At 42.1% G+C, this 13,272-nt stretch overlaps 1 protein-coding gene across 1 annotated transcript in view; it reads right to left on the bottom strand.

The window, feature by feature from the left end:
• LOC149789075 (hepatocyte growth factor receptor-like) overlaps positions 1-13,272 on the bottom strand; it is an 83,940-nt gene that overhangs the window by 39,039 nt on the left and 31,629 nt on the right. The window contains exon 4 of the mRNA XM_089975257.1: positions 2,715-2,843. Within this exon, the coding sequence (XP_089831383.1) occupies positions 2,715-2,843 (129 nt within the window). The remainder of the gene's footprint in view (positions 1-2,714; positions 2,844-13,272) is intronic.

Below are 13,272 nucleotides of genomic sequence, written 5' to 3' on the forward strand. Positions count from 1 at the left end.
GCTTAGAAATGGTTCCATTGTAGTTTTTCTGCTAGTTTTCAGAAAGGTTCCTTTTTAAGAATACAAACGTAGGTGTAAAATCTCGTGTAGCTTTTACCTGCATACGGACCGAGTATTTGTTTTGGTAAAACTTACAATAATCCAATAACTTTAGTTTTGTAACGTTTAATATTAAAACTGCCAATAAAACTTAAATTGTTTTACTCTTGAATAAAACAAAATAGAGTATATAAGGCAACGTACGGTCAAACTATAACAACCCACAAGTAGGAAAATTAATCATAATGATTTAATTACCTCACTCAAACACGTTATCGGATCACAGTACCCCAAACTACATGCCTCACTCCAACACGTTATTGGATCACAGTACCCTAAGCTACATACCTCACTCCAACACGTTATTGGATCACAGTACTCCAAACTACATACCTCACTCCAACACGTTATCGGATCACAGTACCCAAAGCTATATACCTCACTCCAACACGTTATCGGATCACAGTACCCAAAACTACATACCTAGCTCCAACATGCTATTGGATCACAGTACCCCAAACTAAATACCTCGCTCCAACACGTTATCGGATCACAGTTCCCCAAGCTACATACCTCACTCCAACACATTATCGGATCACAGTACACTAAGCTATATATATATATACCTAGCTCCAACACATTCTCTGATCACAGTTCCCCAAGCTACATACCTCGCTCCAACACGTTATCGGATCACAGTACCCCAAACTACATACCTCACTCAAACACGTTATCCGATCACAGTACCCCAAACTACATACCTCACTCCAACACGTTATCGGATCACAGTACCCTAAGCTACATACCTCACTCCAACACGTTATTGGATCACAGTACCCCAAACTACATACCTCACTCCAACACGTTATCGGATCACAGTACCCAAAACTACATACCTCACTCCAACACGTTATTGGATCGCAGTACCCCAAACTACATACCTCACTCCAACACATTCTTGGATCACAGTTCCCCACGCTACATACGTCACTCCAACAGATTATCGGATCACAGTTCCCCAAACTACATACCTCGCTCCAACACGTTATCGGATCGCAGTACCCTCAATTACGTACCTCGCTCCAACACGTTATCGGATCACAGTACCCCGAGCTACACACCTCACTCCAACACATTATTGGATTTCAGTACCCCGAGCTACTTACCTCACTCCAACACGTTATCGGATCACAGTAACCCAAACTACATACCTTGCTCCAACACGTTATCGGATCACAGTTCCCCAAGCTACATACCTCACTCCAACACATTATTGGATCACAGTACCTCAAACTATATACCTAGCTCCAACACATTCTCGGATCATAGTTCCCCAAGCTACATACCTCACTCCAACACGTTATCGGATCACAGTACCCCGAACTACATACCTCACTCCAACACATTATTGGATCTCAGTACCCCGAGCTATATACCTCACTCCTACACATTATTAGATCGCAGGACACCGAGATACGTACCTCACTATAATACATTATTGGATCACAGTACCCCAAGCTAGATTAACATCTAACAAGGAATGCTGTAATAAAGAATTTGAGCAGAATGTTTGTTACAGACATCATCATCTCCCCTGTGACGACGTTTTCAAACTGAATGACTATCATTTTCGTGATATAGATACATGTGTGGTGACGTGATTTGGTTAGTACAAAACAAGATTGAACAAGACATCATAAATGATAATTAAAATTATGTTCAAGAACAGAAAACACACTAAATACTGGTAATGAATCTATCCAAGACGTTCAGAATACCATTAGACTTTCAGATACTAATAGATCAGTGTTGACTGTACTTTTTTCCATTCCATATGATTGCAGACTGAACTTTTCACTTGAAAAATCTTTTAAAGTGATAGAAAATGTACACCATGATTACAGAATGGAAAATATTTTATTTACAGTCCAGCACACATATTCCAGAATCCATTGCTACGTCAGTTAATGACACACAGAAGTGGAGTTGGTTTTCTGTGTTCTTGTTGTTGTTTTGTGGGGTTTTATGATTAGCTCACAAGGGAAAGAATCATAAGTGTAACGTTTTGTTCTTCATTCATTCAGGCAAATCTATGTATGAGCAGTTGGTGCGTAATGTTAAATAGCATATATTGTTCTATAAGTTGCTGTTATTACAGTGAATTGGTATGGAAGTCACTGCCATTTTTTTGTGGATCGTTTTTACGTGAAATCAACTGGGATGTCGCTGAATTACTTTTATTTCATGGCTTATGACACTTCTGTATAGATTTACCGTGCACTCCAAGTTCATTGAAGTTTCTTATAAATATTTTTTGGCGTAATCGCTTTGACTCAAACCAGTCACCCCAAATGATCTGTCATACCTGACGACAAATCGTTTACTATTCAAGTAGCGTTGAAAGGAAATGGTTTGCATTTTATGCATTTCTTCAGATATTATGTGTACGACCGTGTCAACTTGGACACGAATAGTGCATAGCAGTATTCAGAGAATGCATTATGCAGTATAAATCTATCCATACCATGAGTTAAAGAGTCCAAAACGTTTGTCAATTTTCAGGGAAATTAGTCCCACACATTCTTCTATGCTTTGTACTGAAATATCACGCTAAATGGACTACTAAAGTTAAGAAAAAGAAAACAGGGATGAAAAAGTGAACGTTATCGACATGCCTTAGTTCTACATAGAACGTATAAGCGCTGGTTCCTGTCGTCAATCACCAGTCCTCCTCTCCTAATTCCCAGAGTTTTGTTTTTGGCCACGTCGGTTACCAACAATGTCCGATTTGTCCTCGGATGTACCTGAATTAGAAACGACAATTATTTCATCACTGACAGATACTGTCATCTGACAAAATGAAACATTAAATGTTGGACACTACAAGGTAAGTACAGTATTTACTTTTGTAGCAGCGGCTTACAGATGTTACTATTAACATGTTTACATTGATCATCAAAAGATGACATGGGATACACATTCTCTTCATATCGAAGCTGGCTTGCGATGAAAAGATTTCTAATTTACATTTGTGACATTTAAATCACTCTAATAGAGAGAGAGACAGAGACAGGGAGAATTTTCTTCTTCAAGGAAAGAAACAATCCATAAAACACTAAACACAAAAGCCATGCCAAATATTTTCGACTCGTACATGTTTAGACGACGGGGTAAAATCTATCAACAAGGGATAAAACAGAACAAAAAACAGGGGCCCCGAGTGGCCGAGTGGTCTAAAGCGCTCACCGTTACGGATCACTGCCGTCTCACCTCTGTCTGCGTGGGTTCGAGTCTCGGATTCGGCCAGTGTGGGTATGTGAGAAAGCTTGCCAGTTGCTTCTCGAGGGTCGGTGGTTCTTTCCGGGGGTTTCCCGGTTTCTTCCTCCACCATTAATACTGGTCGCCATGTATAGCCTATCATGTGCTGAAAAATGGCGTTAAACCCTACAACAACAACAAAGAACAAAAAACAAGAAAATAAATAATAAAGTCTTCAAATAAGTAAACTACAAGTCTATTTTTGCTGCCTTCAGCTCTTCAATGTTGTTTAAAAAATGATAAAAGGGAACTCAAACTAATTATTATATATAGGACCTGAACTATTCACACACCACGCTTAACAAAATAATATCAAATAAATAACCTTATATAACCCATATATCTTCAATCATCTTATTAAAATACCACAGACGCTAGAGATTTTAAATTGTGCAAAGGCAACAATTCAGGATTTAATTTATCTGATAATGCCAACAACTCGAATTGGAGATATAGCACCCCAAAAAGAAGACCTATGCCTGTACCTAGTGGGAGAACACCAGTACAAAAGTGGAAGCAGCTGGAAACCCAACCAGTAGTGAATAGGGGCACACTAGCCTCAATGGGAATTAGCATTACAGACCCCCCTTGGGCAAACCTAGCCTCAATGGAAATTTAACATGGGAAAAAATCATGGGCAAACCTAGCCTCAAGGGAAATTGAACATGGGAAAAAATCATGGGCAACTCTAGCCTCAAGGGGAATTGAAAATGGAACAGGGTCGGGACCCTATTTTAATATGGTTCCGACCTGATGGGTCTATGGAAAGGGAACAGGCGAAAATTGAAACAGGGAGGGTCTCTATTTTTTGTTTTAAAAAAAAAAAAATAAATAAATAAATAGGGCTAGGCAATTGAAAGTCGATCTCTTTTCGAGAGATTGGAGTGGCCCTGAAAAGAGCCTTTGGGTTTCTTCTTCTTCTAACTCCTTAACTTCTTTATCCATCCCCTTATTTTTTCCATCATTCCTTTCTTCTTCTTCTTTTCATTTTCCGGTATCCAGTCCGGGTGACCCATGGCTCGGAACTTCTGTTGGATTTTCATCCAGTTAGCGTTTAGTTTCTCTAGTTCTTCCTTTTTCTTTCTATTTTCTTCTTCTTTTCTTTCCTTAGACCACTTTTCTTTGATGTTCTTGACCTCTTCGGTCAGCACTTTCCTCATTACTTCTTCCGCTTTCTTAAGCGTGTCTAAACCCCACTTCACAAAAGACCAATCTGTCCATTCTACAGTGTCTTCTAAAAAACACCTTACACTCGTCACATAAACTATGGCTTCTTTCAACTTGCCCACTTTCACATACGGTGGGTTAATGAAACCTCTGATTCTCTTCTCCTCATCCTCTATCATTTCTTTCACAATATGGATGACTAAGTGGAGGATGGTTACTTGTCTTGAGACGAAGTCTTTTGTCACTGCATACCTCTATTCATGTTCAAGCCTTTTTGCTACATTCAATCCATCCACCATCCAATACCAACTTCCCATAAGGTTGTTATACAAAGCTGAAGCTACTGGCATCTTCTTGTTTGCTTATTCCGTGGAATGGGCTCCAATGGCAAACACTTTTAGTTTTTATAGTTAAAGTGCGGACGTGAAGGAAAACATCCCCCTAAAACATAAAATTGATCTTACCTAGATCATGACCAAACAACGCGCGGACGTGAACGAAAACATCCCCCTACTTTTCTCATTTCATATAATATACTATTCACATAAGTGAAGCAGCAACAAACAAACCCCAAATCTACTATTCACACACGCCAAGCATTAAAATGAAACCCAAATCTACTATCCACCCAAACATACGTGAGCGCTTACACACACACACACACAAACACACACAAGAAAAAAAGAGTCAGTGTTTATATTCACACTACTCCACATACACACACTTTGGCAAATCGATTACTATATCTTTTCTAGAGAGTGGGGTAGCCCTGAAAAGGGCTGTTTTTTTAACTCCAGATGCACCTATCTAATGCTGGCACCTTCCTGGTCTGGCACCACATACACATCTTCGACTCCAGTCTCCTTGCCAATTCACCCTTGTTGCTGTAAGCGCAGAGGCGGGTTGAGTGGCTTCACTATTCCAATTTTCTGTCTCTGGAATAGTGAAGACTTCCCTTTCTCTTCTTCTATTTCTTATTCTAGGATGAATCGGCATCCTTACCTCCTGTTGTAAATGTGGTGCAGCTACAGGTTGGGGCGATGTCCTTCCCTCAGGTGTCACCTTGCACACAGGGTTCATCATAGGGTGACACCTGATCTCTCTCTTTCTTTCCTCCTCTTCTTTCATTTTTCTCTCTTCCTCCTTCTGTTCTATCCTGGCTTCTTCCACAAGGGCCTCCGCAGCCAGCGCGTTCAGGAGGCATCTGGCATATTCCAGGTGCATCTGGAGTTCAAAAAGTTTTTCAAGTCTGCTACTCATTTTTATTGTTGATCAATCAACAAGGGTAGCTAGACTGCCGAGTGATTTTTAATTTATAGTGAAAGCGCGGACGTGATGGAAAACATCCCCCTAAAACAAAATTGATATTACCTAGATCATGACCAAACAACGCGCGGACCTAAAAGAAACACTCACTCACATTTTTATACTACCCATTACTAATTTAAAAATTTTCATTAATCACTTCAATATACTATTCACATACGCAAAGCAATTCAATCAAACCCCCAAATCTACTCTCCACGCACGTCAAACAGCAAAAAAAAATATATGATCATCATCTATTATCCACACAAACACATACACTCACACCACAAAAGAGTCAGTGTTTATATTCACACTACTCTACATACACACATTGGCAAATCTATTGTTATTTCTTTTCTAGAGTATTGGGTAGCCCTGAAAAGGGCTGTTTTTTGGGGGTTTTTTTGCTATGGCAATCTTTTAGTTTCTAAGAATGCGACGTCCTCTGAGGATAGACTTTCTGACGATAGGTCTGCTTCTTCGGAAAGAGAAGAAGAACTCTTTGGTGTCGATACGACAATCGACAAAACCTCTGTCAGGTTCAGGTTGCTGCTGCTGCTGCTGCTTCGGTATCAGACTGTGTCTGACCCTATGCAAATTCACGTAGGCTTCGTTTAGCTTAGCTAGTTTGGAGCACATCTTCGTAGGAGGATGAGTCGACAATGGATGGTTAGACTGGAAACTTCCCCGGTACTTAAAGTCAAATCGCGGACGTGAAGGAAAACATCCCTCTACGGTTTTCAAGCCGGAACGATCAATGAGTGTCATGAGAGAGATAGAGAGAAGTCAAAGAGCATGAATCAACATTCTTATAGCCAAACAAAAGACAAAGGCATTTTTTTTCAAAAACAACATTTTTTATTCAAAAATCACTTAACACTAACCAACAACTCTAACATTTTTTAACAATAATCCAACAATATAACATCAAACAATTTTTTCAAATCTCAAACATTTTTTTCAATTCACACTCTTCTTTAAACAGGGTTGGCAACGTTGTGAATGAAATTGTGATTTCCACTGTTGGAAGTCATTAGGCCATTGATGGACACTACGTTTCCTAGCTAGAGACAAAAGATAAGCATAATGGTCACAAAACCATTGATCTACTTTCACATCATTTCTAGAAGAAGAACGAGGATCAAAATGAGTCACTAAATGTTCTAAGGAATAGCCCAGGCTCCGATGATGCAGAAAATACACACAATATTGTCCACACACCAAGGAATCTGTGCCTTGTAATTTCACATTATTGAATCGGGTGGTCTGAGCATTTCTTCTCATAAAGTCAATGATATCATCTTCCAAAGGAGGCAATCCGTACGAATCGAAATATTCCACACATCCTTCTTGAGGAAAGTAGACGGCTACCCAGTGGGTTCCTGGGAGATGACTGTCGTCCGTGTTGATCACATAAGCTAGATGGTCTTGAGGTTTGCGATGAGGGAGTTCATCTTTAGCACAGACGACAGGATTCCAAGAAGCCGTGTACGAACTGTGGTTCAAAAGGTAATAAAGTTCCCAGGTATCCATTGATTTGTGTTGTTTTTTTTCTTCACAGGTAATGATAAGTCATCAATTCGATCCTGACTTTTTGCTTGAAAATGTCTGACAAGTAAAAGGCGTTTGGCTCCGACTTCTTATTCAAAGAGAGATTCGATGCGACGGCGCTCCAGAGACGTTAATGGAGGAGAAGAATGTTTATCCAAGCCTTTATACCACTCGTTCAACACGAATTCTATTTCGATGACACCCCAAGCTTTGTCCAGATATTCGTCCAATTTTTCTTCTTGGCTCAACATCAGACATTTGTCGTGTTGAATTTGACTGGGATGATCGTTGTCACATCCATAGCACTCTTCCTTGATCAATTCTTTCATTACATCTGTCAGGAATGTCGCAAAACAGGAGACTAAATGGGCTTCTTGTTCTGGCCATCTTGACTTCATCATGATAACTTCTTCGTCTTGGGATTCTTCTTCTTCTTCTTCCATGGTCTCCTCACATTCCATCTCCAAAGTTTCTCCACTAGGTAAAGAGGGATAACAGTCTTCCATGGCTTCTAATAGTCTAGAATGACTTCTCTCAAACTGTTGATTTCTATGGTATTATCGAATTCTGCATACAGGATGACGTTCACTGTCTCTGGCAGAGGATTTGCAAACTGAAGTTCCACACGCATCTGGCCAGATTTTATAGGATGGAAATGTCCCTCGTCGCTGCCCTGGTCAGGAGTGAAATCGAAGGCCCACAAAGCATAGCCTCCTGCGTAATCCTCGTACGTAATGCCGTGACTGGTGTTGGTCCCTAATTGTCCGGTGGCTTCGTACAGGGACAAGTACGATCTCAAGTAATTCTTCTTGGTAAAGTCAGGTTCGAAAGGTCTGGTACACAAGGTCTTGCCATCGCGACTGACTTCGATTTTCTTAACGTCGAAGTGTTGAAAGTGGAAAGGATTTTCAGTGAAGGCTCCGTTGAAGGCTGAATTCTCGACCATACCAAGGATTAAACGCTTGGGTAAATGTCCTTGAAACAGATGATCTTCGATCATGGAATGATGGATAGCGGGAATGGTGAACTTTTTCACTTCCACACGTCGTATGGGATACTTGGCGGTCGTTCTGGTCAACGTCTGACTGATGTCGTTTCCCACTTTAGGTAACACTTCCACGCGTCGTACGTAGAGTTTGGCCTCCTCGATTTTGCTTTTGGGATTGACGCCAGCACTATCAGCCAACAAATGGAAAGCGGTACTGCTACGATTCAGTCTCAAGCGGACATTTACACCGTTCAGCAAATATTTCTCTTGCAACCACATGTCCAAATGCAAACGATCCATCAGTTCTAGACCCTGTCCATTTAATATTTTGTCTCTTCGTTCTACAAATCCCGCATTGTGTGGTGTTTTGCTTGAATCAGGTTCGTTTTCGTTAAACTCGCCCGCATCGTCAGGTTCCCATAACACGCAGGCATTGAGATGGGTGTTCTTGGCGTCTATTCCGTACGTCAAGAGATTTTCCAGGTAGGCACGGTAAGGGTAAGTATCCATGCTGCTGCTGACCAGTTATTCAAGTACAAGTCCACTGAGCTGAACAAGGAATGCATGAAATTGTTGACGGGAGCTACTTTCTCGTCTACTATAGTATCTCCTCCCTTATCTAGAACTTTGACTTTCAAGTACAAGTAACTGCTATTCAGATCGATGTAATCTTCGGGCTGTCCTTTGATTTCAAACTCGATGGGAGCGGAATCTGTCAATGAGGAGACAGGGTGAAATTCCACCCATTGGGATTCTTGCATCGTTATCATTGTGTGGGGCATGGCAAACAGATCCAGTTCCGACTTGGAACAAGCGCATGACTCTTGGTGCATCATTTTTTTTCTGTGTCTCAGTAATCAAAAACGTCTAAGTCTCGAACGGTTCTTCTTTTCTTTGTCTTTCTAGCTTTAGAAGTGTGAAGTCTGGTGAAAGGGTGTTTTCTTCGTCGTCTCTTTCTGCCTTGTCCTTGCTGAATGCCTGACTCGGTAGTGTACAGGACATTTATAGGTGTTTCTCGTCGACCCAAAAGGTCTTTACCCGTTTGCAGCAAGACATTTTTGCCTGCCCTCATGAAGGCTTCTTTAGGGTTTTGTTTGTCGATGATGACATTTTGGAGAAATTCTTTGCCTTGCGTCAGTGCCGCATCTTTCAAGGCGTGCAATCCGCGTGTCACCATCGGTTTCAACACCGGAGCCACCGAACGAAAGGCCGATTTCAACATATCTCCTAAACCGTGTCCTCGCTGTCGAGCAACCCCTCGGTACACTGGATACATGACTTACGAATCGTGAGAGAACCGTTTTCGAAAATGGAGTTTCACCGTGACTTTTCCTTTGGTGAATGGAATATTTTGTCCCAGATCTTCTTTTATAGCAATGTTGACCGTGTCCAAATAGGACTTACTGACAGGCAAATAGTGAGGATGTACAAATTCGCGGTGAACGTGATAAGTGTTTCCACCTTCCTGATCATCGTTCGTGGCAGAATTCACTTTGAAAGGAATGACACGCAGTAACGGTACGGAGGTGTGTCCCACCACGTTGTACTCCACCACATCGGAGTACACAAACATCAAATTCAGTCCCTGGTTCAGTTCTACCGGGAAACGAAAATACCTCGCTAAATGCGCGTTGTTGTCAATGTCTGCCATGTGAATCCTTTTGGTCTGTTTATCCGTGACCATATTGAGGTCTCCACCCAAAATGTCATACAATTCAGGGCAAAATTTAATACGTATACTTTTTTCCTCACTTTCAAAATTGATGAGTAGACGGTGAGACAGTTGATGGTACTCAATGGTGACACGTTTTTTTAGTCCGGTCAGAACTTTGTCAAATGTTGCATGGAATTTGTCAGCGATGGCCTCCACCAAATGTTGACCACTAAAATAATGGCCTGGGTTAATTTTAAAGTGATAAACGTAAAAAGGAGGAGAAGGGTCACTGCTGCTACGGGGTATTAGGGTCTTCGCAAGTGATTTATGTTGAGGAGTGGTCATCATGGTTTGCTGCACCGTTGGGTCAAGAATTTCGATGTCAAAAGTGTTTTGAGTTTCAGTGATGTTTTTGATTTGTGTTGGGTAAATCATTTCTACCAAAGCCACTTCCCAATGGGCTTCGTGATCTAAGGGGATGGCCTGAGGTAATTTGGCCGTGTAACAGCACAACGTGTTGTGGGGAAACACCTCCATGGAACAGTCACTGGGTAAGGTTAAGTAAAATTGGTTTTGGTGACTCATAATTCCAGAGTTCTGTGGCTGTCCGAGGGTTACTGGACGTCAGAGGTGTGTATCCGCCCAAAATGGGGTTCTGGTTGTGGTTGTTGTTGGAGTGGTGACTGGCACTGGCACTGGACACAAGGTTCCCGTTGTTCCCGTTCGAGGTGAATTTCAGGGAGGGATTGGGAAGCAGGTAACTGATGCAACTGCTCAATAAAATGATCCACAATTGTTTGTCTCCTTGTTGCAAACTCAAATTGGCAATGGCTGCCCCGATGACACAATACACCACGAAGATTTGGCAGAAAAAGACGATTTGCGTTTTAGGCACACGTTCTCCAAACCACACCCACAAGGGTTGTTTTTGTAAATCTTGCAGAGAAGAACTGGGTGAAGGAGTGTTCGACGTAGCTGCGTCTGTGTGAAAGGGCATGATGGTCACTTCTTTTTATAGTCGATGACTTGCGAAGCGTCGATCCAAGAATCAAAACTGGGTGGATATCCTTTCCAACGTACTTTGACTTCTTTGACACGTCGTTCGCCCACTTTACGGGTTCTGCGTTCGAGAATGCTTTCGATGTCGTACACATCGTCTTCTGTTTTGGTGACACGTTGTAACTCGGGCAAATAAAACGTTCCTTTGAGCACTTCTCCGTTCATGTCTTCCAATTTATAGACGGTAGGATGACGGCCATGCACTCGTCCAGTGACACGAAACAATTCGGTCGTCCAGTTAGGTAAGTAACCTTTGTCGAAAGTGCGTTTGGTTTTGCCAATGCGCACCCAATCTCCTACGTCCAACACTCCACTTTTCTTGGGGACAGCCCTCGTCGGGGACGTACCAAACAGGTGCTCAAACACCAGCACTTCGTTCTCGGGAGTCACCTTTTGCGGGGCACGTCCGATGCTTCGATGGTAAGATTGGTTCTACTCTTGCACCAGGTGCGGTAAGATGTCGATGTACTTCAGAGTGTGGTGATGCGTAAAATATTTCCACATGCGTTCTTTCAAAGTGCGTTGAAAACGTTCCACGATGCTAGCTTTGATTTCGGGATTCTCGGTGGTAAAAAAATGAATGTCACGTTTCTTTAATTCTTTTTGGAAAGCTTGGTTCAGAAATTCGGTACCTTTGTCCGTTTGTCATCGAAGAGGGTGACGACCGCTTTGTTTCAACACCCGTTGCAGGGCTCGCACTAACTCGCTGCCAGATTTGGAAGTCAAGGGTACGACCCAGGCAAATTTGGAAAAGACGTCGATGACACAAAACAAATATTTGTAGCCACGATTGTAGCTGGCCAAATGAGAGACATCGGCTAAATCGGCTTGCCATTGATGATCGATGCCTTCCACTCGGGTGCGACTTCTGGAAAACTTGCGTCGAATGGGTTTGTGTAAAGTGTAAGTAGCTTGTTCTTGTAACCATCGTTGCACTTGAGGTAAACGGAGACTTTTCAATCGAGTTTTGGCAGCACGATACAATTTTTGAACTCCTGCGTAACCTGCAGGATGGGAGGGATCGTAGTAAATGCTGGCTAACACTTTTTCCATTTTTTGTTTGTTTGTTTGTTAATAAGGCACCCACTCTTGGAAGATGCTACTCTTTTTCTCTTGGGGTACTTTCTTGGATTGCAATGTTTTTCGTGTGCGACCGGCAATAGGTGTCGAGGAGGAGGAGGAGGATGTCAGAACAGGGGATATTTTTTCTTGTTTCACTTCTGTCTTCACTTTCGTTTTCTCTTGTGATGAAGAAGGGGTGGTCATCATCTTTTTAATCCATCCAATTCTGGAGGTAGGTGGTGTTGTTAACTTGCGTACATTTTCTGGTGGAGTTTCAAACCCTTCCTCTTCTTCTTCTCCTTTTTCTGTCTTGGTCACTGGTAGCGGTGGTGGTGGTACTGGTAATGGTGCTGGACTTTTCATCAAGGTCTTAAAATCTTTCAGAGTGGGTAGAGCTGTTTCGTCTAAAGCTTTCTGGTGAAAGAGTTGCAGTCATTGCAAGAGTTGACCGTACTTTTGCGATTTTTCTGTTTCGGACAAATCTTGGCGATCCATCAAGGACTGCAATTCGTGTTGTAACTGGGACATCTCGCTCAAATGGGGATTGGGAGGTAAATGCGGGGTGCGTTGTTCTTGACACCGATGGTATTCCATCCATCGTTTGTAAGGCACTAAAGCTAGTTTTCGTCCTTCCATGGGGTTCTCAGAGGTCGATTCTGAGATCTTGGGACTTCAGAGCGCCTTTTTATCTTGCTCCCACCAGTCCTCCCAACATGGTTCCCAAGACTCCTTTCAGCAATGGGCCTAACAAGAGGGGTAAAATACCTCCACGTTGGACCAACATCTTCTTTTGACGAATGGGAATTTTCTTTTGAACCATTTGGCGCAGAACGTGACGATGTTTGCCTAAGCATTGTTTCTGGTGTTTGGACAAAGGGATCGTGCCTTTCAAGACGTTCAAACAACATTCGCACACGGTATCGATGACCTCTTTGGAGGCCGATTGAATGAGTTTTTTTCGTAGGGGTGGAGAAGCTTTGGACAGGACAGATAACATGTTCCCATGTTTGACTAAACGAGGAGGCAGTCCTTTCCTTTTCTTTCCTTGGGGTTGTTTAGAAGAGGGATGTTTTCTGGAGGGTGACATCTTCAGGAGCACCAAAACACTGATACCCTACTTGGTCAC

Source organism: Sinohyriopsis cumingii, chromosome 11 (assembly GCF_028554795.1).
Source record: "Sinohyriopsis cumingii isolate HCF-2022 chromosome 11, ASM2855479v2, whole genome shotgun sequence".
NCBI lineage: Eukaryota > Metazoa > Mollusca > Bivalvia > Unionida > Unionidae > Sinohyriopsis > Sinohyriopsis cumingii.